Source organism: Larus michahellis, chromosome 2 (genome assembly GCF_964199755.1).
Source record: "Larus michahellis chromosome 2, bLarMic1.1, whole genome shotgun sequence".
Lineage (NCBI taxonomy): Eukaryota > Metazoa > Chordata > Aves > Charadriiformes > Laridae > Larus > Larus michahellis.
The window spans coordinates 151697447-151719850 of record NC_133897.1 but is presented as its reverse complement, the minus strand read 5'-3'; the positions used below and the strand labels follow the sequence as shown (position 1 = coordinate 151719850).

The 22404-nt window shown below is 34.0% G+C and overlaps 1 protein-coding gene across 3 annotated transcripts in view; it reads left to right on the top strand.

Moving 5' to 3' along the window:
* Positions 1–22404, top strand: part of CSMD3 (CUB and Sushi multiple domains 3) — a 684352-nt gene that overhangs the window by 610121 nt on the left and 51827 nt on the right. For all 3 annotated transcript variants that reach the window (XM_074577705.1, XM_074577704.1, XM_074577703.1), the window contains 5 exons: positions 296–469; positions 12969–13142; positions 15324–15497; positions 16693–16878; positions 22229–22402. In XM_074577705.1, the coding sequence (XP_074433806.1) occupies positions 296–469; positions 12969–13142; positions 15324–15497; positions 16693–16878; positions 22229–22402 (882 nt within the window). The remainder of the gene's footprint in view (positions 1–295; positions 470–12968; positions 13143–15323; positions 15498–16692; positions 16879–22228; positions 22403–22404) is intronic.

Below are 22404 nucleotides of genomic sequence, written 5' to 3'. Positions count from 1 at the left end.
GTAATTAAATAGCAATTAATAATGTTCTGAACAGTGGGTTTTTTTAACTTTACAAAGACAGTTTTAATTGGTCTCTCCTCCAACCCCTCTTTCTTAAGTATCATTTCTGGGGAAGTAGTAGTCTTTGTATGCAGAGTTTTTATCTATTTTTTCTACAGAGCAAAACATTTCAAGATGTGAAATTTATTTATCTGCTTGACTGGTTGATAAGTATTACTGGTTGATAAGTATTATTGTATCTGTGTTTGTGATACTCAGCTGTACATTTCTGTTTTGTTTCGGTTTTGCCATAAAGTTATTTCTTGTGGAGAACTTCCTACACCTCCAAATGGGAATAAGATTGGAACTCAAATTACATACGGATCTACAGCTATATTTACTTGTGACTCAGGATACATGCTAGTTGGCTCTGCCGTGAGGGAATGTCTGTCTTCTGGACTCTGGAGTGGAATCGAGACCAGATGTTTAGGTATGGATACTGCTGTCATAGTTTACTTATTTTCTTCTCTCTAGTAGAGAAAAGTAAGAAAAGCGAATTAGCCCGTCTCTTTCTGTTAGCACAGACATGAAAAGAGTTTTGTCTTTTAAACACGTGTGTGGCTGAGTTGTTTTTCCTATCAAATTATAGCTACGGTTACCTTTCCACAGATTGAATCCCTTTTTCAGTATATTCCCCACATGCAAAACCTGTGTCACTGGATTGCTGCATATGTCTCTAAAGTAGACCTATACATAAACAGCAAGACTGATTGATTCCAGATGTGTCAGCTTTAATGCTTATTCTCAGGAAAATATCTGCCTTGTAAACCTGAACTCAGTGCTTATGTTATAGAATTAATCTGCACACTTGCAAAAGATAAAGAAAACAAATAAAAAATTTTGTGGAAACTTTCACAGGAGCATTGCAGTCTTATTTCTGAGAGAAAATCACTATCCACACACTATTTATAGAATTTTATACCCTCTACTTGTACATGTTTAGGCATCTTCACTTACTTTAAATACTCAGATGCCAGTCACTGAATTGTTTATGAATAAAATGAACATGTCACCTCAATGAAACAATTTCAGGGCTTCTATTTAATTCATTATTATCATGTGTACGTTGATCTGGGTTATTGTGTTAACTGTGGAGACATTGATTTTAACACTATATGCAATTAACCTTTTAGTTTCGGTTAAAGCTATGATAGTGTTCTGATTTTACAATGTATTATGAAAATTGTATTGTACCTTGTTATTTGTTGGGGCATGAGAATATAAAAGAATATCCATAAACTGAGACTTTCAGAAGAATCTGAACTGATTTATACATTAAATATAGGGGTCTGTTGCAATATCTCTTTGTGCAGATTGCCGTTTACCTTTATAGACTACTGTCCATCCCAAATAATTTTCCTTCTGTAATCCAGTATTATTTGGTGCAAATTTTCACTTAAACTCATGAATAAGCAAAAATATTGTTTATCAATGTGAAAGTCAGAAGTTGGAATGTTTCCTGACATACTGCCAAGGGGAAAAGGCAGGCTTTGTTTATGTTTCAATTTTACAATGAAAACCATTTAGCAGAGCAAGGGGAAAAAGAAAGGATCTTCATGTTTGATTTTCTTTTTCTTCTAAGTTGTCAGAAATGGTAAGACAGACTGTTTTAAATCTAAAAGTTTTGGGGCACCATAATATGTGTGTAATCAAAATGTTCGGACTCGTTTTTTTTTTATTTTTTACTGGTTCGTCTGCAAAGATTCAGCTGTTGAACTTTTGAGGTTTGGAGAAATGTAAAAATTTTCATCAGAGAAATGCTAATCTAAAAGCAGCCAAATTGTCTACTATTTGTGAATAGCACCTTGGAAAAATACTTGCATTTAAGAATTTTGCCAAAATAACTTTATGTGAAGTGAAGATCAACACAGAATGAATTTAATTTTTCCTGCATTTATCTGTAGAAATAAAAATGTAACATAAGCTTAATAATAGTAATAGGTTGCATAATCTTTACTTGAAACTTAAAAGAACACCCTGAAGTAATCGATTTTCAGATGAAACAGTACTTTTTTTACTTCTCAGAAGAGATTCATTATTCTTAAGTTTGTACACTACTGTGTAAGGTAACAATGAACAGTCAAGAAAGTGTGTTAAAAAACCATACGACTAGAGGGGAAAACAGCAATCTAAAAGATACCTTTTGTAGCAGACTAATAGGCCTATAGTAAATCTTCAAACTTGTATCTTCAAGGCTTTAATGATGGCAAATTTTTGAAGAAAGCATGAATAAAAGTTGTACTTACAGAAATAGAATTTAGTATACATCATACATAGCATATAAAAAAACATGTATAGCTTGTCAAAACAAGAGAAGGAAGGAAGGAAAGGAAGGAAGGGAGGCAGGCAGGCAGGAAGGAAGGGAGGCAGGAAGGAAGGAAGGAAGGAAGGGCAAATTTGTAAAAAGGAGAGAGTAATGGCTACTGTAATTGCTCTTGTAGCAGCACTGCTTGCTGTGCTACATCACTGTGCAAGAATGAGCTTTCTGGAAAGACCCAGACTAACTCAATTCAATTCTTGTTACTTTAACAAGTAATTTGAGACTTAAGACAGAGGGATGGGTTCAGCTAATGACAAATCAGAAGTCAGAAATTTGTTTAAAAAGGCTGAAAAAGAAAATGTTGACAGAAGGTGGAGGAAATGAAAGAAATGGTAGAATTGTCGGAGAAAGGAGATAAAATACAGCAGGAAGATCTACAGAGCAGGTATTGTAATGATCCAAGCAACGCATTTTTGTGCAACTTATGAATACATTCTGGCGTTTGTTTTCAATCACGGAAAAGTAATAAGAAAAAAAATTAAATTTCACTTTCTATTTCTAAAACTTTTCTCCTCACAGGCATAAACATTTTTTTTTATCATTTATCTTCGAGCTTTTCCACTTTTATTTGCTGAAAAATGTAGTTGTACTTGGACTCAAGTGGCTACCAGTGTATGTATATTTTAAGCATTGAAGATGCCCTTAAGAGTACACTTAGATGACATTAATGAAATCTTACAGGATAAGATAATATAATTTTCAAAGTATTTTGTTTAAAAATACAAGTTATTTTTTCAAAAGTCCTACTCAAGTTGTCTTGTTTAATCATGGTGTCAGACAACTTAGTTTACATTCCAGTTGTGTCTAATTTGAAAAATTTATGAAAGGTTGAATAAATAAAAACATAGTGTTAGCAGCAGTACCTAAAACTAGTTAGTGTTGAACCTAATTAGATATAAAAGAGAACTAGAATGTAGGTAAGCTTTAAATCACCAGAAAAATTGACTAAAATCCAAATTGTATTACAACACAAATAAAATTTCATGACAGTAGTGCATGATTATAATGAAAACCATAATAGTGTCAGAATACGTTCATAGTTTTCACAGACCTTTTTTGTCTTTCTTTTTCTGTTCCTGCTTCTCTTCTTACAAGGAGAAGGATAGTGCTTTACGGCTATTGAATCTTAGGCAGGAAATGGCAAAGAGGATTAGAACATTTAACACAACTTCTTTTTTTTTTTTTTTAGAACACTTAAATAACAATGTCATACTGTGTGAATAATCATATTAATGTAATGATCTTGGTTTGATCCTTCACTGAATGTAGTGGGAAATGGAGTTCTGGATCACTATTCTTCTTACTCACTCCTGGTGAGAAGACACGATGTTCAAATTGAAAAAATAAACAAAACAAAACAACACAGGGCTCCTAAAGTCATTCTGTTGTGGACATCTTAAAAAAAAAAAAAATGTTTGACAAGATTACAGCCTGACAAGATTTGACAAGATTACAATCTTTGACAAGATTACAACACTTTTTATTGTTCTTGATCCTTTTCTATACTGAAAACATTAAATCAGTTTCTGGGGGAAAGTCTATGTAATAAATCCTGGAGAAAAATTCAGAAACATAGACTAGATTTCTACCGAATATCCTCTTTATAAAAGAGGCTGATAAATCTGTGTATTTTGTTATACATTTTCCTCAGGGAAAATATTTAAATATTTGATGAAGAAATTAATCGTTCTGTTTCTGTTTATATGACAACTTAGCATGCTTACATCTTTTGCAAACTTTTCTTCTTTGTTGATTGGTGACTTTACTCCAGCTTTTCACATTTCTTTGAAGTTGTGAATCCATCCTCTTCAACTCAGCTGGACTGCACTTCACTCTCATTTCTTAATTCCTTCTTCTTTCTCAATTCCTCCTTCTTTCTCAATTCCTCCTGACATCTAAACATACTGATAAAACAGATCTGTTGATGTTCTCTCCCCTATTTACCAAAATTCATTGCTGTCATTTCCTACATATGTCCTAGTAAGAATCATCAATTACTGCAATGATAGGTGTGTTCAGTTCCCCGAGTTAGTATTAAATCTGAAATCAAGATAAACAATGAAATACGATTAAATTTTTAAAGGCCTATAAGATCTTGTATTTTGTTATTAATCTTGATGTTATTAAATGAAGTTACATTTAGTTCACTTGGAGAACTACACACACCTTCATAAAATGCTGAGTACCCATACTAATTAAAACAGAGAAATGAAGAACAGTGTTTACCCAATAAATTAGATATGTGGAGGTGTGTTTCCAACACATGACTAATACTAACGGAATTTTCAATAAAGACAGACAAGTAGCAGAAAAAAGCTAATTGACTTAGAGTGAGCATTAAATGTCAGCATCTGTCCATACTCACCACACAATAACATCAGGAATACCTTGCATCTGTTCTCCTAAGAGAAATAGTGACCCTCACATACTGTATCTTTGTCTGCATTAACAAATAATCCAGCAGAAAGGAGCACATCATGAGACAAATACTTGGTTCTGAATTCTCTATATCTGCATTACATATGGTTCAGTGAATTTTTCTTGGACAGTATCTGGTCTAATCCTCTAGGCTAAAAGTTGCCATTGATCCTAGAATCATAGAATGATAGAATTATTTAGGTTGGAAAGGACCTTTAAGATCATCAAGTCTGACTGTAAACCTAACGCCGCCCCGTCTACCATTAAACCATGTCCCTAAGTGCCACAGCCACTGAAAGGTTTCTGGGGCTATGTATCTTCTGAAGTATAGCCTTTCTGCCACTATTTTCGTCCTTAAAACTTTTGGAAAAACATACAAGCAACTAAATTCTTCCTCTTCAGTGTGTTTAAGCATCTTTTTTTAGATTCATGGTATTTCAACTAAAATGGAATCTATATCTCTAGAGATACTGAATTAATATAATATATCTAGAGTTAGCCATATGCTTCTCTTTATCCTTTAATACTACTGCACAATAATAACAACTAGACTTTCAAATGAGGGATATGATGTTTCATCTTTAAAAAATTATTCAGTCATTTCAAGGAATTCAGTGGAGAAATTCTCTCTCTGGGCCATGGATTAAAACAGATTTAAAAGAACATTACTGTTCATCCTGAACAGTTTTAGTACAGCTTGAACAGCTGGCAAGGTGAGGATCATCTGAAACTGGCAGGAGGAAGACTCCAAGCCCTGTTTTGTCCAGGGTTGTGCCAGTGCATTTCAATACTGTGATTTTCTGGGAAGATATTGTTTGTGAACAGGAGGATGTACAAAAAATATATCCTGCAAGCCCTGTAGAGAAGAAATAAATTCCATCAAATAATTCTACCCTCCTCAGCTGAGGTCATCTTGACAGGTTAATTAACTTTGTTGAATAATAACCTAAATCTCTATTTTCAATAAAACATTGATATGTAGATTACTTTCACTACTATGCTCATATTTGACATTACTGACAGCTAAAGTAAGCATACACACGTTTTTACCATTTAATGTAAAGATTCTGTATTCATTTATTCCTACTCTTGCATCTCAGAAAGTAACCTGCAGAAAAAAACCCTCATTTGCAGCTGAGATTTCTAAGGTTTTGACACTAAGTTATTATGCTCATTCTTCATTGCTAGAGCTGGATTTTATGTCAAGTTAGGTAATTTATTTGGTGCTCACACATTATTAATATTCTTCATTCCTACTTTTTGACTAATTTTGTTTCTTAATAGTATTTTATGTAGTTATTCTTCACAAGCTCTGCTAGACTGGAAATCGAGAATTTTATAGTGCTTATTTCCACCCTCAAATCTGCTACTCAGTAAAACCATCACTTTTAGTCTCTTTCTTTGCAGCATTCACTCATTGCCTTTACAAAAGTGACATCTTTTGATTCAGTATTATAAATTATGGGATACATTGAGTCATAGGGGCCTCAACTGGAATCATAGAGGTGCCGTGGAGGTCTTTTATACCCATATCATATAAAAGATGGAAATACTCTCAGTCTTACAATACAACACCAAAATAAAGACATTGTCAATCAACAAGTCTATCCTGAAAACAATCTAGAATAGCCTAGTCTAAAATAGTCTGGAATCCTAACCTAGTGTGAGGTCAGCTATTTACCACTAGGGTGTTAGAGTATTTTTTTCCCCCCAGTAATATTAATTATGATATCTAATTGTTGCAAATCACTGAATGGAGATTTTGCTTAACATTCCTAATTTTATTTCAGCTTTTCTTCTATCCATAGCCCAGTTCATAATGCAGTGCAGTAATTGTTCTATTTTATATGTGTTTGTATTTGGCAATGCAGCATCCAAGGATGTATTTTTTTTCTCTTTTTCATTCTGATAAACACATATCAGAAGCACAATATTGATGTCACTACTTGAACCACGTCCTCTGTCCCATATTTTCCACAAATCTTATATGATTGTTTTTCATTTTTCGTTTTCAATAGACTTCCAAGGTGACTACAACAGTTTTGTATTTGCTTTTCATTTGTCTTAGAATCAGAATATTACTTTCAGGATAAAAAAGTTATATTCAATTAGATAATAACAGCGTGATTAAGTCTTTTATCCATGATAAGTAAATATTGACTCACTTATTGGCTGTTTAAACAGGAATGTAAACTTATAATTGAATCAGTATTTCCTAAATGCTTTGTTATCTATTTGCAAAATAAATTTCCTGGCAAAGAAGAAAAATAAAATCCAAGAGACAGGATTATTGCTTGGTATTTGAACCTTTGTTTCCCCAGCAGTACTCTTAGTTTTTTCTCATCGGTCCTTTGCTTTCTATATCCTTGTCTTTTTGCATCTGTTTTCAGTTTTCTGACATAGTTTTTTTCTGGCAGATTTTGTTTGTATTTATAGAGAGCTCTCTAAATATGATACTCAGTTTGCAGAATTTCCATTCAGTCCCCAGTGAAAATGCTCCACCTGCAGAGTTTAGCTCCTGAGCAGTTTTGTATCTGGATTGCATTTAGGAGGAATAATTTAGCTGTCTCATTACTAAAAACAGCCACACCTTCTGGTTATATTGAATGAAGGCTAGTTATTACAACAATCAGTTTTACCATTTTATTCAGTTTCATTACACCAAATTTCGTAACTAAACTGTTCCTATTCCATAATGATACAAATGAGGTAAGTATGACATATTTCTCAAATGAGAACAAATTTAAAATTACGTCCCTTTATGGCCTTGCACTATTTTTTTGCAGTAGTGAAGTCATATGTTACTCCTTGTTTATACCAGTATGACAAAACTGACATCAATTACGTGGTAGATGATATATATATAGTACAAGCAAGTGAGTGGAAAAAGGTTTAAGGGATATAGCTGTGAGATTAAATGAAGGAACAGAATTGCACAATAGGTATGTCTCATTCAGAAAGGAAGGCATTTTCTCAGAAGACTATACGTGTGCAGTATTTGTTTTTTTTCAGACTACCAAAGAATCAGTAGTAATCTGAATGCTTTGAAAACTTTCCACAGCCAAAAAACTGCTCTAAACCCCCAAATTTGCTATTTATATATATATATGTACCTATTTATATAGATGCAAACACATAATACATGAAGAAAAACATAAAAGGCTACTGAATGGCACTTAAAAAATTAATTTCAGAATGTTAATAAGGGGAAATTATAACTATCTTTATTTGTCACAAATCCCTTAAAATAAGATTTTAAAATGGAAGTTCTGAAAAACAACAGCAGGATTGATCATAAAAACTACCAGGATGTGCATTAATGAATAAGAGCATGCCCTTAACATATAGTGAACATTTTGGAATTCTTTTCTTCACAGGTATCTTAAGAGAAAAACGACAAAAGGGAAGAATTCTACTAATAGTCATGAGAAAAGTAAATAAACCACTTGCTTTTAGAAGAAAAACAATAAAATCAGAATAGAATGGAAGAGAAATTAAGTAATAGTTACTCTTCCAGATATGGGTGTGGATGGTGGTGGGGTTTGTTTTGTTGTTTTGGGGCTTGTTTTTTCTTCTTCCTCTTCTTTTTTTCATGGTATTCGAGAAGTAGTAATAGCAACTACTATAAGTGAAAGTTTTTTATTTCCTCTGAGGGAGATCAGCTTTGTGGATATGTGAAATAGAGTGGGAAAATAAAGCAAACAAAGAAAAAAAACTTCTGGAAAATATTACTTGGTCTCTGACTTCATTGCATCTTAGGGAATTTATTCAGCTGTGTGAATTAGTGGAAATTTCAGTAATATTCTCAAAGGTTCTTTTAACAGCAACTATGTATACCATTACATACATTTTCAATCGCAAACATACTGAACTGCTTACCACATGCACTTACATGACAGATGGTATTTTGAAAATTAAACAAGTAGAGCTGAACCCATAGTTTTGGGTTTGGTTATGTTTTATGGGGGGGCGGAGGGAGGCGTGGTGTTTGTTTTGAATTTATTTTATGTCTCTCAGAGAGTATTTCCCCTGGAAAGCAGAGTGAAAACTGGAGACAAATCCTGCAAATCCCAAATGGTTTTTATTTGCTCTTAAAATTGAGATGAAAAATGTGTCAGAAGTCTGGTATATCCTATTTTTAAATCCTTAACGCTGCCACAATAAGTTGATTTAGGAGTCTGTTATGATAGAGCTACAATTTTATAATATTCTTCATACATTTAGATTTCTTTATTTTTCAGTTTAGAAACCTTACAGAGGGATAGGAGTAGGCTGTACTGTTTAAAAAATATACACTTCACTAATAGTGAGTAGTTCACAATTAGTCATGCAATATACTTAGTTCTGCAAAGATGTTACCCAGAGTGAGAGGAGATAATCAAGACAGAGGGATTTGAAATAATAGAATCATAGAAGAGCCCAGCTTGAAAGGGTCCTTGAAAGATCATCTGGTCCAACCTTTCATGGGAAAGGGAGCTGAGATGGAATTATCTAGAATCTTTTCCAGTCACATCTTGAAAACTTCCAGTGATGGGGACTTCACTACATCTGTGGGGGGAGGTTGTTCCAGTGAACATTTCTTCTCACTGTAAAAAAATGTCTTTCTGTTGAGATGAAATCTCCCTCAGTGCAACTTGTATCCATTGCCCCTTGTCCTCTCCATGTGACTCCTTTTGAAGACAACCTCCACCCTCTTTGCAGCCACCCTGTAAGTGTTAGAATATTGTGATGAGGTTCCCCCTGAGTCTTCTCTTCCTCAGGGACTAACACCTTCAGCCTTTCCTCATAAGACAGGTTCTCCAGCCCTCTGATTATATCCATGGCCCTCCTTTGGTCCCTCTCGAATCTGTCTGCATCTCTCTTCAGTGGTGCAAACAAGAATGGACACAGCACAGCCTGACAAGTGCTGAGCTGAGTAGGATGATCACATCTCTATCTCTGCCCCTGCAGAGGCAGTCCAGGATCTGATTTGCCTTTGTTGCTGCAGCAGCACACAGCCGACTCATGTTCAGTTTGTTATCCAACAGCACCAGAGATAGTGCGGCCAGTAGGACAAGGGAAGTGATTGTCCCTCTGTACTCATCACTGGTGAGGCCACAGCTTGAGTACTGTGTTCAGTTTTGCATCCCTCGCTATATTGAGATTCTGGAGCGTGTCCAGAGAAGATGAGTGAAGCTGGTGAAGGGTCTGGAGAATAAGTCTTAGGAGGAGTGGCTGAGGGAACTGGGGTTGCTTAGTCTGGAGAAAAGGAGGCTGAGGGGAGACCTTATTGCTCTCTACAACTACCTGAAAGGAGGTTGTAACCAGGTGGGCGTCAGTCTGTTTTCCCAAGTGACAAGCGATAGGACAAGAGGAAATGGCCTCAAATTGCACCAGGGGAGGTTTAGGTTCGGTATTAGGAAAAAATTCTTCACTGAAAGGATTATCAAGCATTGGAACAAGCTGGCCAGGGAAGTGGTTGAGTCCCCATCCCTGAAGGTATTTAAAAGACATGTAAATGTGGTGCTTGAGGACATGGTTTAGTGGTAGACTTGGCAGTGCTAGGTTAACAGTTGGACTTGATGATCTTAAAGGTCTTTTCCAACCTAAACAATTCTATCATTCTATGGCTCCTAGGTCCCTTTCCGCAAAGTTGCTACCCAGCCACACAGATCCTAGCCTGTATTGGACTCTTCAACTATTCCTTCCCAGGTGGTGGACCTTTCATTTGTCTTCATTAAAATTCATACACTTCATACACTTCTTGATAGCCCACTCTTCCAGACTGTCCAGGTGTCTCTGTAAGGCAGATCTCCCTTCTGACATGAGTCTGGTGCTTTCAGAAAATTTGTGAAGGTGCTCTCAGTGTTGTTATCAAGATCATTTATGAAGATGGTGAACAGCATGGGCTTCTGTATTGATCCCTGGGGGACCTTACTTGTGACAGGCTGCCACCCTGAGTAAAAACCACCCTCTGAGTGTGGCCTGTTAGCCAATTGCCTACCCATCTCACAGACCAATGACCCAATCTGTACCTTGCCAATTTGCCCAGAAGGCTGGGGAAAACAGTGTCAAATGCTTTACAGAAGTCCAGGTAAACAACATCCACTGCTTTCCCCTTGTCAACAAAAGATGTTAAAGAAAGTCAAAAGAAAAGAAGAAAGAAAAAAAGAAACTTAAAAGAAGAAGTCAAACCAAGGGTCTGGGAGGTTCATGATAATGAGAGGAAGTAGGCAGAGAACGTTTTTAATTTTGAATTTTCTCAAGCTAGACAGACAGTAGTGAAAGACTTACAGGTGGTTTACGATGAATTTTTCACCTGTTGCAGTTGCTCTTTTTTTTTTTTTTTTGTAATGTCCCCACACAGTTGTAGAAACTGCAGTGTGATCTTAGTCACCTGATGTGTTGAATTATTTCAGTTTTATTCCCTCTGCGCTGGAAACAGAGCTTGACCTTTCTGGTGATTAACGCGGCTTCCACTCTACTGCCATAAAGCAACACTAAAATCTTAAATAAGACCCAGGCCAAATATTGCAATTAAATGCAACTAGAAAATTATTTCCTCAGACATAGTCTGAAACACTGCAAACTGTCTGGTTCACTTCTGATAGAAACTGATCTTTTCCAGCTCAGTTTTTACTCCTCATCCGATTAGTCCTGTTTATCATCACAAACATGAAAGGATAGGGAACTTGGGCCCTTTATGGCACGTTCAAGAAAGTCTACTATGTACTGAACAGATTACAACTTTGCTGGAGAATCAAGAAGTGCTCTGGCAAAAATTTTGTAAACATGTATTATGCCATCTTATCCCAGAAAACATAAAACAATTTTCAAGTATGCCTGGTCTTTATGTAACACTGAGGGAAATGGGGAGGGGACCATCAGAGGGGAATATACCCTTGAACTGCACCAGATTTGGATTCCTGTTCCTTATACAGAAGTCAATCAATTTAACCTGTGTGAAGGGTCACATACTACCTATATTGTAAATTCTGATGGTTTTATCATGATTCATGTGATGAAATATTACACAAGATTTAAGTTGCCAGATGCCAGTTATAAGAAAATCTCAGATTTGGATTTTTTTTTTAATAGGAAGTTTCTAGCCCTGAAAGAATGAGGCAAAACACTGAAAATTACTTCAGAATATTATAAATGCTTAAAAGTTCAAAGCAAAAAATAATCCAAACTGTATTGCTTCTGAATGTCTTTTCTAATTAGCAGCCTCATGTTTTGAGGCTTTGTTTATGTTTGGTTTTTTTTGAGGAGAAGTAGAGGAGAAAAGGAGAGCAGAGGAATTTGGGTGGCTGATAGGATTATTTTTTCACTGAAGTACTAGCTGAAACACTGCTTGTTTTTTCTTACTTGCCTTACTTGTGTTTGCAGTGAGTTCTCTGCCTTATGTCACAGTATCCATGAGACCAACCATTCCTAGAGGATTTTCCATTACAAAATTATTTGTGGAATCACAGCTCCCATTTTCCAGAATTCATTAAGTAAAATAGTACAAATGACACATGGTTCATTCTTTTTCCCTGCCTTTCTCTATCTTAAATGTCTGTTTGTGACTGTCATAGTGTTAGTAAAGTATTTCTCATATTTTGAGAATACAGGGTAGATTAGGCCAAGACACGGAAAGGTTTTTGGTTACAGGACATTTAGTTGCAATGACATGTTAATCTCTTTGGGATTCCTCTGGGATCAATAGGAGAGAAAGAATGGAATACAATCCTGAGGGTCAGATTCCAGCAATAAATTGTCCAGGTTAATTTGTTTCAACTGTAGTAAGGCTACATTTATAACATCCACATGCTTTGATATTTTTAATGGATTGATACTTACAATATTTATATTTAATTTATTTATTCTAATATAGGATTTTACAGGTTTTAATCAAAAGGAGTTACTCATAATCTTTTAGAAGAAAATTGATAACATATATGACATTTAATCTCTTTGCTACACTTTTTGTAATTTTTATATGTGTACATTTTTATATGTGTACCTATACAAATGCAATACTACAGTTTCCCCCTAGTTAAGAAAAATAAACCTTTGAATGAAGTCAATAAAAAAAAATGAAAGATGTTCATAATTTCTTTGTTTTAATTAAGGAGTTATATTTAAAATTTCTCTGGCATATTTACTGATCATTTTTTCTTTGTTTTGTTTTGTTCTTTTTTTTTTTTATTTACTTTAAAAAATCTAGCTGGTCACTGTGGTATTCCAGATCTTATAGTCAATGGTCAAGTAATTGGAGAAAATTATGGATATAGAGACACAGTTGTATACCAGTGCAGTCCTGGTTTTCGGTTGATTGGTTCTTCTGTACGAATATGTCAACAGGATCACAACTGGTCTGGTCAGCTTCCATCCTGTGTGCGTAAGTAAGCATGGCAACACATACTGATTTGTGTTACAGGAATGTCTATGTTGGACAAGATGAGGAGTGACTTTGCAGCTTCGTATTCATTTTTCAAAAAGAAAGATTTAAAGGACTTCCTCAAAAGTATGTGGCCACCTAAAATCTGTGATTCATCTGTCAGGTGAAGTTCAATGTTGTCACGTGAAATTTCCACTGGATTATTGCATCTTTTGGCTACTAAATACCTATCATTTATATATGCATATGAAACTTCAAAAAGTAATGGGACCTAAGCACACAGGTACTCAAATTTGAAAATGGATTTATGTCCCTTAGTGGCTTTTGGAAATATTCAATGTACATTCACTTTGACTGCGGTAATTAACTAAGTAGACACTCTTGAATTACACTGTCAGCACTGATGATTAAAATGTTTGCTTATAAAACTTATACTGAACAGAAAATTGGTTCTGTCTTACCTCAAACCAGGACATCTCCTCACAGAGATACAGATATTTTGTTTTCTGGTTTGGGTTTTGGCTTTTTTGGCATGACTTTTACATTTTGTTAATGAGAGTCCTTGTGTATGATAAAGTGTGTCAACAGACCACATGAAATAAAATTATGTAATAGCAGAAAATACTGTATTCCATTTAGGAAAATTTGAGAGTTCTCAAAGGATTCTCAAGCAAATTACAACTATGTTTCAATAACTCAGGTTCAGTAATATCAGTGTACTGAAGATGTATTAGTCTGCCTCCAATTTTTTTTTTATCTTTATAGCTGCATTTTTATAGAAGAAACTCTCAATGATGAAACATAATACACACTGTTAATTCGTTACATTTACTGCTCACTGTTTATTTTGTTTTACATAGAACTAGATATTCATAACAGTACTATAATAATTCTATTTCTTAATTTAGTTTTCACTTTATGACCTAGTAATAGGTCATTACTTCTTATATTACATTTCAGACCAACACACTTCTTTATAAGTAATTTTTAAGGCAATAAAATTAGATGGTGTTAATCAAGAATTTCTAAATTAAAATTTTAATATCAATGTTAGAACTGAAAAAACAAATGCTTTGGCTATGCTAACAGCAGAGAAAATGGATGTATTTTCTTCTTCTAATCAAATGGAAGTTGCTTGTTTGAATACAAACTTGGAAAAAAGCTTAGACTTGCAAAAGGCTGGTCTAAACAGCAGCTAGCTCTAACTTTTTGGTAGATATTTAGGAGCAGCTCCACTTCAGATCAAAGTTGCTGATGAAGTGTAGAAAAATACTCTCACATTTCTTTATTTATTTAACTTCAGGTATTTATTTGAATTTTTGAGATTATGTGTTTAAATTTAGTGATTCTGACCTCTTCACTTTTGATTTCACCATTCCTCTTGCTTATACAGTGGGCAGATGTATTACTACTGTCATGTATTGCTACTGTATATGCATGGGTATCAATCAAAATTTTATGCTAATTCCATACTTCTCTTTTCACAAGCATAATTTTTATTGTTATTATATATACATTAAAAAAACATCTCTGTGGGCTGAATGCGTATCTTTGCCTGACAGTTTTACAAATTTTAACAGTTTAATGTAGGATTCCAATTACTCTTTTGGGGAAAAAATGCAATTCCTTATATAAAAATTTCTGATACCAGTAACATAAAGATAATATATTTAATTAAAGTAACTTACTTAGTGATATTAATAAAACATGCAGAATTCAATTTAACTTTCATTCATAGAATATACTGTGACTTGTCCGTATGCTATACTAGTTTTTAAGGACCATTTTCACTTTTTTAAAGTTGCTAGAAGTTTTATTACATTTAGATTATTAGAATGGGTTTCTTTTAGAGTTACCATGAGAAACTTCAGAAAAGTTTTCTTCATTTGCCTTGATTACTGCATGGCAAATTCTGTTAATTTTATTTAAATATTTAAATGAGTACTTGAACATTTACTAAAATATGTCTTAGTTCTTATTCAGTTCAGAAAAGTGTGAATTTTTCATTGAAAGTACTCAGTATGTTATAATATCAAAACTTTAAAGTATTTTACAGTACATTTATATGTACTTTAAAGTACATATAATGATTATAATTATTATCTATTCTATCATAAATCATGAAAAGTGGTAACTGCATGCTCTGGGGTTTTTTTGTTTCTCTGTTTTGTGCTATGCTAGCCGTTAGCTGTGGTCACCCTGGTAGTCCTATTTATGGAAGAACAAGTGGAAACGGTTTCAACTTCAATGATGTTGTGACATTCTCATGTAATACTGGGTATGTTATGCAAGGACCAACCAAAGCACAGTGTCAGGCTAATAGGCAGTGGAGCCACCCACCTCCAATATGCAAAGGTAAGAATGCCAGCATTTACAGATTTCAAACTTAGTTGGAAAATTAAGGTTAAAATTATGTGAAGATAGAGGGAAACTGTGTCTCTTACTAACAGACATCAAATTATTAAAGAAGATGTTTTATCTTTCAGTTAGATCTGTTCTTTTCAGGAAGTTGCCAGGATAACTGTTGCAGAGAAACTTTCTTATGTGTCTGTAGCTTGTATTGATTATTTCATATGATTTCTAGAAGTTCCTTAAGAAAAATTACGCAGAGATAGTTAAGAGCTTAAATCCTGAAATAGTTTTCTCTGCATTTTTAGCCAATATAGTTCTAATAGGTGCACAAGAAAACATACTTCTTTTTTTCCTTTTACATTTCCATTGATCTGACTGCTCATCTTAACTTTTTCATTTTTTATTGTAATTTGTTAGCATAATCCATTTGAGTTGTGTCTCAACACTTCTAGATACAATTAAAAATCTTTCACTGAAAATAAAATAATATTACGAAATTAGTTCTGTTTGAATTTTCATAAGCACTTTTAGAAAGGCTTTATCACCATTGTCCTTTTTAAGTCTGTTGACATGTGCTTTTTAAATGTTTTAATTGTCCTCATTTAGAGAAATGTACTTTTTACTGTAACCTTCTTGCACATATGCAGAAATTGTACTGATTCTTTTTCAACATCTTCCCAGCAGCTTCTTTGAATTTTTATCAGTACACGGATGAAGTCATGTTACGCATTTACAGTGATTTTATTTACTATATCTTCCTTCCAATAAGTGTTCTCTCCTTTGATGACTTTGCCTCAAGCGATACTGGCAAATAGTTTACAGAACTCAAATTTCCAAGGACCTTTTTGCTGATAAGAAGTTATTTTTTAAATAGGTGATGAGTTTACTTGACCAGAAAAGTCTATTGCATGAAAACTGTTAAAAAAACCTCCATGGCCCCCAAAATAAGTATTATAATCCCCTCAACAGACAGCTGTAAATTGCAAAAAAAGAAAAAAAATAATCCAAAACTTGGTCTTCTGTGATTTCAAACATATGAATCCTAAAGTAGTTGAGGACTCACAAAAGCCATCAGTATTCTTAACTGTCAAAGTATACCCATATTTTCCTAATTCAATATCATTACATATAAAATCAGGGTATATAAAATCAGGGTATGTTTGTATGACTCTCAAGTCTATGCTCTTTTTCTTTTTAGTGGTCAATTGTTCTGATCCTGGAATTCCTGCAAATTCCATAAGAGAAAGTAAAATCGAACATGGAAATTTCACGTATGGCACAGTGGTATTTTATGACTGTAATCCTGGATATTTTTTATTTGGCTCTTCAGTTTTAATTTGTCAACCAAATGGCCACTGGGACAAACCTTTACCTGAATGCATTAGTAAGTAGATAATGTGTATGCTTCTATAAAGAATGTGAACTACATTAGGTATTATTTTACACAACATTTCTATCAGTCTCATGACAGCAATTAGAATAATCATATTTATATAGATTTGCATGTGTGCAGTAATGATGTAAGATCTCCGTAGCAGATGAAGTAGCACAGTTATTTTGTTATTGTATATAGTAAGTAACAAAGAAACCTTGGGAAATGCAATAACTGAAACAAATATCTCTGAATGCTTCAGCACAGTGATCCTTGATAGCAGGGAGAGAAGGTAAAAACATATCCATTGAATTTGCCAATATGTGGCCTTCATTGGTCACAGAGCTATAAGCACACTGAAACTTAAAAATATAGCACCCAATTATTGCCTTATGTCACTATAGTACTTTCCGGACTTCTTTTGGGACAATAGTAAGATTAGATTATCTATGAAGACAGTAAGCAAATAGTACTGTCACCGTAGAGCACCAAAAGTGTCCTCTGGATCTTGTCCTCAGCTTACCACAGTTCCAGATGTACCTGAATATCATAGTCATATGCAATCTATCCACTAAAGCAAGTGGATCAAAAAACAAGTGGTTGATTTTTTCTGGCTTGTTGTGAACAACTTTCTGACTGTGACGTAGACATAGCCACAGATGTTTCATAAATTTGTAATTAGCTGGGACAGCTGGTTTACCCAGCTCCCTGTAAATCTATGTAAAAAGTTTTGGTTTAGGATCAAAATTTCTTTCTGAGAAAGGCTGAGAGCTTTATTTTCTAGAGATTAAAGGGATACAGGCTAAGAGTTCCTTATTTAGGAATCATGGACCAACATTTGTAATACTGTAGATATTAGTTCTGTTTTATCTTCATTAGTCTTCCATAATTGAGGTTTCTCCAGTTCTGCTATCTTCTCACTAAAAAAAATAAATTGAAAAAATCTGAAATGTTATTTCTTCTTACTGTTTAGTTCCAGAACCTTTAGTTCTAGAAGTTCCCTGTCTTTGGTGGGGTAAATAGCTTAATTGCAGGTCACAGTTAAACTTATAACAAAAAGTCTAATGTTTTCACACTAAATATTAAGGTAACAATTTCAGAAAGATAAATGTTACTTAATAGTAACATATCTTCAAACAGAAAGAAATTCTAGAAGTAAAGGTGCAATGATTTCTTCTTTTTACTTTTGTATTTTTATCTCTTAATCTTCTTTCAGAATTGACAGAAGTAAGTTAATAATACAGATTTTACTCTTCATCTGACCTTTGGGAATAAGAGTGCTACATGTACTTTTGAAAGGGCATCCTCAGCTTTAATTGTTGCATTTAGATAGAGGGGTCAATGAATTCTAACCTAGGCACTCTCCATGATATTTTGTAATCATAAAGCTTACCAAAACTTATTCTGATGCAGCTATCGAATATTTTTTATAAGAGTCTTTGAGCTTCTGGAATATTTTGCAAATTGTTTCCCTTTTCAACATATACAGGGCGGTCATTTAGTAGTCTGCACATTTTTCCACTCTAAGTGCAATGGAAAAGAAGTGGAAAGATGGCTGGATGGTTTTTTTGTTTGTTTGTGGTTTTTTTTTTTTTAACCCAGGTGGGATTATTTTTTTGACATAGCTGGATTTAAATCTCTCTCTAACTAGTCTCAAAGAACATACCTTCTTCTGAAATATTGCTAGAGTAATGGAGAAGAGACACAGTAACAAATGAAAAGTTGTTCACCTGTAAAGTGACTCAATTCCTTTGAAATGTGTTGTAGCTAGAGTGCTTCTAGCTACTATAATACCTGTAACAAGCAGAATTCATCATTGTCCTGAACTATACTGACCTTTCAACTCCCCATATGAGTTAAAGACTTTCAGGGCCTTATGCTATTTAGGCATGTGTTGCTAGAAAAATACTTGAAATTTAAAATGTACTCAAAATGAAGGACACGGTTGGAGAATATACCTCAAAGAATTCCAGAGACCATATCAGGTTTTTTTGTATTGCAAAAGATTCTTAATTTAATTCTGAAAGGCATGCTCTGATTTGCTATTTTTAAGCTACTGAGATATGATAACACACAATCCACACCTTCCAAGCTTGAAATCCAAATAATGTAGACTAGTTTTTTTGCTGGTGTCTGTGCCATCCTCTCAATAATTCTATGGCAGCACCTAGTCCTGACATTTCTTCCCGTACAATAAGACATATACAGCCATTCCCAGCTGTCAGGTAGAACAATAAGAATTGTTGACAACTATACAGATTAAAGAAACCTTGAGTGTACATTTTAATTCAGTACTCAATAATTAGGGTATAACATTTGTAAATTTAATTGAACATTTGTAAATTTATTGTCTTTAAACTAATAATGCTGTAATTTTACTGATATGTCATTCACATTTGATCAGAAGACAATGTGAATTTATACTTCTTTCTGTTTTTCCAGAATATATCTCTTCCATAATCATATTAACTATGTATTTTGTTTATTTGGATATTTCAGGGAAAACAAAATAGCTATTGAAATGTCAGACTGAATTATTTGCATATTGTTCTCTCAGATTTTTTTTGTGTTTTATGAAGTTTTGGTGTGACAGAAATAGATCGATAATTGTCCATAATAATGAAAAGATATAATTTGACCTGACATTTTTCGTTCTCTGAAGATTAATAATATTATATTTTCTTTTCTTTTTTTTCTTCCTTTATTATTTGTTCTTTAAATCTGATTCAAAGCTTAATGTAAAATTACATTTACAGAGCTATAAAAAGGTACTGTGCAGGTGTGATGAAACCGAGCTAGATAACAGTGAGGCAGAAATGAAGAAATTAATGGAAATAATAAAATGGAGAGTGAATTAGCATTTGGAAAAAAAAAAAAGAAGAAATATGATCAATTTTTCATATGAAATTCCCACCTGAGAACATGAATATAAAATTAAATTTTGTAGAATGTATAATCAAGTTAAGGGTAGCATTACAGGGTGATATAATTGTCTAAATCAGTTTTTAGGAATCCAGGACTTTTAAACATAAGTGTAAACATAAAAGAGATGTATGTATAAGAAAGCCCAAAACTGAATGCTGTAAGGTACCAGTATGAAATTAATTTTTCTGCTATGACGACACCTGAAAAAGACAAAAGAATCAATCAAAAAAAATACAGATAATAAAAAGACTCTGAAAAATTGTGAATGTTTTTCACAAGAAGAAATATTTGCATTTCACTGAAGTCGGCATGACCAACATGCTTTTTTATTAACAATGTTCTAAGTTTGCCTTTCTTTACAATCATACATAATTAATAGTAGATTTCGTTTATAAGCAATTGATTGAACATATAACATGTTACAAGCAAGTACCCAGTTTGTAAAGTTGACCATTCTGACCACTTTGCTCAAAGTCCTGCAAGCCTACAAAATGATCACAGGGGTCAATGGTACTAGGTAGGAATCAAAGTCAATCAATCACATACACATTCCTAAATTCTTTGTGGGGTTAACAGGAAGGTTCTGCACCTTGCAAGCTGGACCCCGAAGAGAATATGAGTCACTGAACACAGATCAGTGTACGTATCAATGTAAAGCTCAAAGACCGAGAATGATCATTAGAGGAAGATGAACCATAGCACATGACTTTGGTCATATGTTGTATTGTACAACCATTGTACTCTCACATACATTTGAAGTGCTAGGGAATTGAATACATCGTCAACCCTGATCAGGCTTCTGATATGGCTTTTTTTGATAAAAAAAATCCTGCTGAAAATATCATGGTATTGAAGATGATGAAGTGTTGATAAAAACTACATTCATGTGATTTAGGGGGTGCTCTTGTACCCTGGTATTTGCAGCTATAATTTGTGGTTTTCATGGTGCGTGAATACAAATATCTTTGGCCAAGATATGTCACATGCCATGGGCAGGTGGAAGATAAAAACAAATCAAACATCCAAGGCTAGATTAGTCTGTGAACAGAGTGGATTTGGTTTATGAATTTTAACTGTGCATTTCTTGAACTTGACATGTTTAGCTTACTTTTAAATTAACTCCTTGCTCTGAATTTTTAAAGTTTCCTCTATATTAATTTGTCTTGTGGGGGAGTTTCTTTTGGTATGTCCTCTTAATCTTGAAAGACAGACTAGCTATTTCTTTTCAATACAGAACTTCATTTCCATTACATACATTGTCCATGTAGATAATATTCTCCATAATGATGCATAAGACCTTTTGTCATTTTACTTTAGTCTTATGGAGTACCTGACTTCCTAGCCAAGGTAGCCTCAGTGTTACTTTATGCAACTTTCCAGCAGATAGGAGGCTGCTGAAATTATTTCAGCGGTGTTATCCTGATTTTAGATGAGGTTTCTATCATTTAGCCATTTTTTATTCACCAAAAAATGACTGCCTTTGACCAGTTATAGCAAGACACAGTTATAATAATGTTTTGTATGAGAGACAACTAAAGGACAAAAGGTATCATGCTGAATTTTCCCATGTTCTTTCCTGCCTATGTATTTCATGACATCTGAGGCAGTTAGCAAAATTAGGTGTGTATAAGCTAATTATTTGCACTCTCTGTAAGTAGAAATCACAAAAATGTCAAGATTAAGAGTACTAAAAATTAATCGCAGAATAGAAATAACTAACAATTATTGATCAAAATTTACTCAATAAACAACTGGTAGGGAGTTTATCCATGACCATTTCTAAGATTGGGATCCTATAGAAATTCCCTCCAACCTCTATGCAATTAACATCAATGGATGATGCCTAGGAATATGTTAAAAATATGTAAACAAATATTTTATTTATGCAATACAATATTTTAAGTAACTAAATCCATGAATATAAAATTAGTATATTAGCATTTGAATATGAAATTAGTATATTAGCATTAATGTTCATAGCAAAATTTAGCAAAAATGATCTTGTTTGTTAACCTAATAGGCTACATGATCAATGATTTGGGACCAATGGATGAAAGATGAAGGTCTGCATATTCTCTGCCTCAGCGATGACTTTGGCAGATACTGTCTTCCTGTATTTTTTCTCTGAAGAGTACATGCATGAGTGTGTGTTTGTGTGTGTGCATAAGTTCATGCCATAAGGACCAAATTAGCGAGCAAGTGTCTTTAGATAACAATATCTATACCCAAAATACCTTTTTGAAATCTCCAAACATTTGTTTCACAGCTTTTGTTCTGTATTTTGTATTTCTAATCACATAATGTGTCTCCCTCCCCTAAACCCTAAAAAGGTCAGCCTCTTCACAAGGTTTCTGTATGGAGTTATGAAAATGATAGTTACAAACTGTTTGATCAGTGATAATAACCTTTTTTTATCTCCAATAATTATGCATTGTAGTGGTTGACTGTGGCCATCCTGGCGTTCCTCCTAATGCGGTCCTGTCTGGAGATAAATATACATTTGGTTCTACTGTTCATTATACCTGCACAGGTAGACGATCGCTATTAGGGCAGTCGTCTCGTACATGTCAGCTAAATGGACACTGGAGCGGATCTCTTCCTCATTGCTCAGGT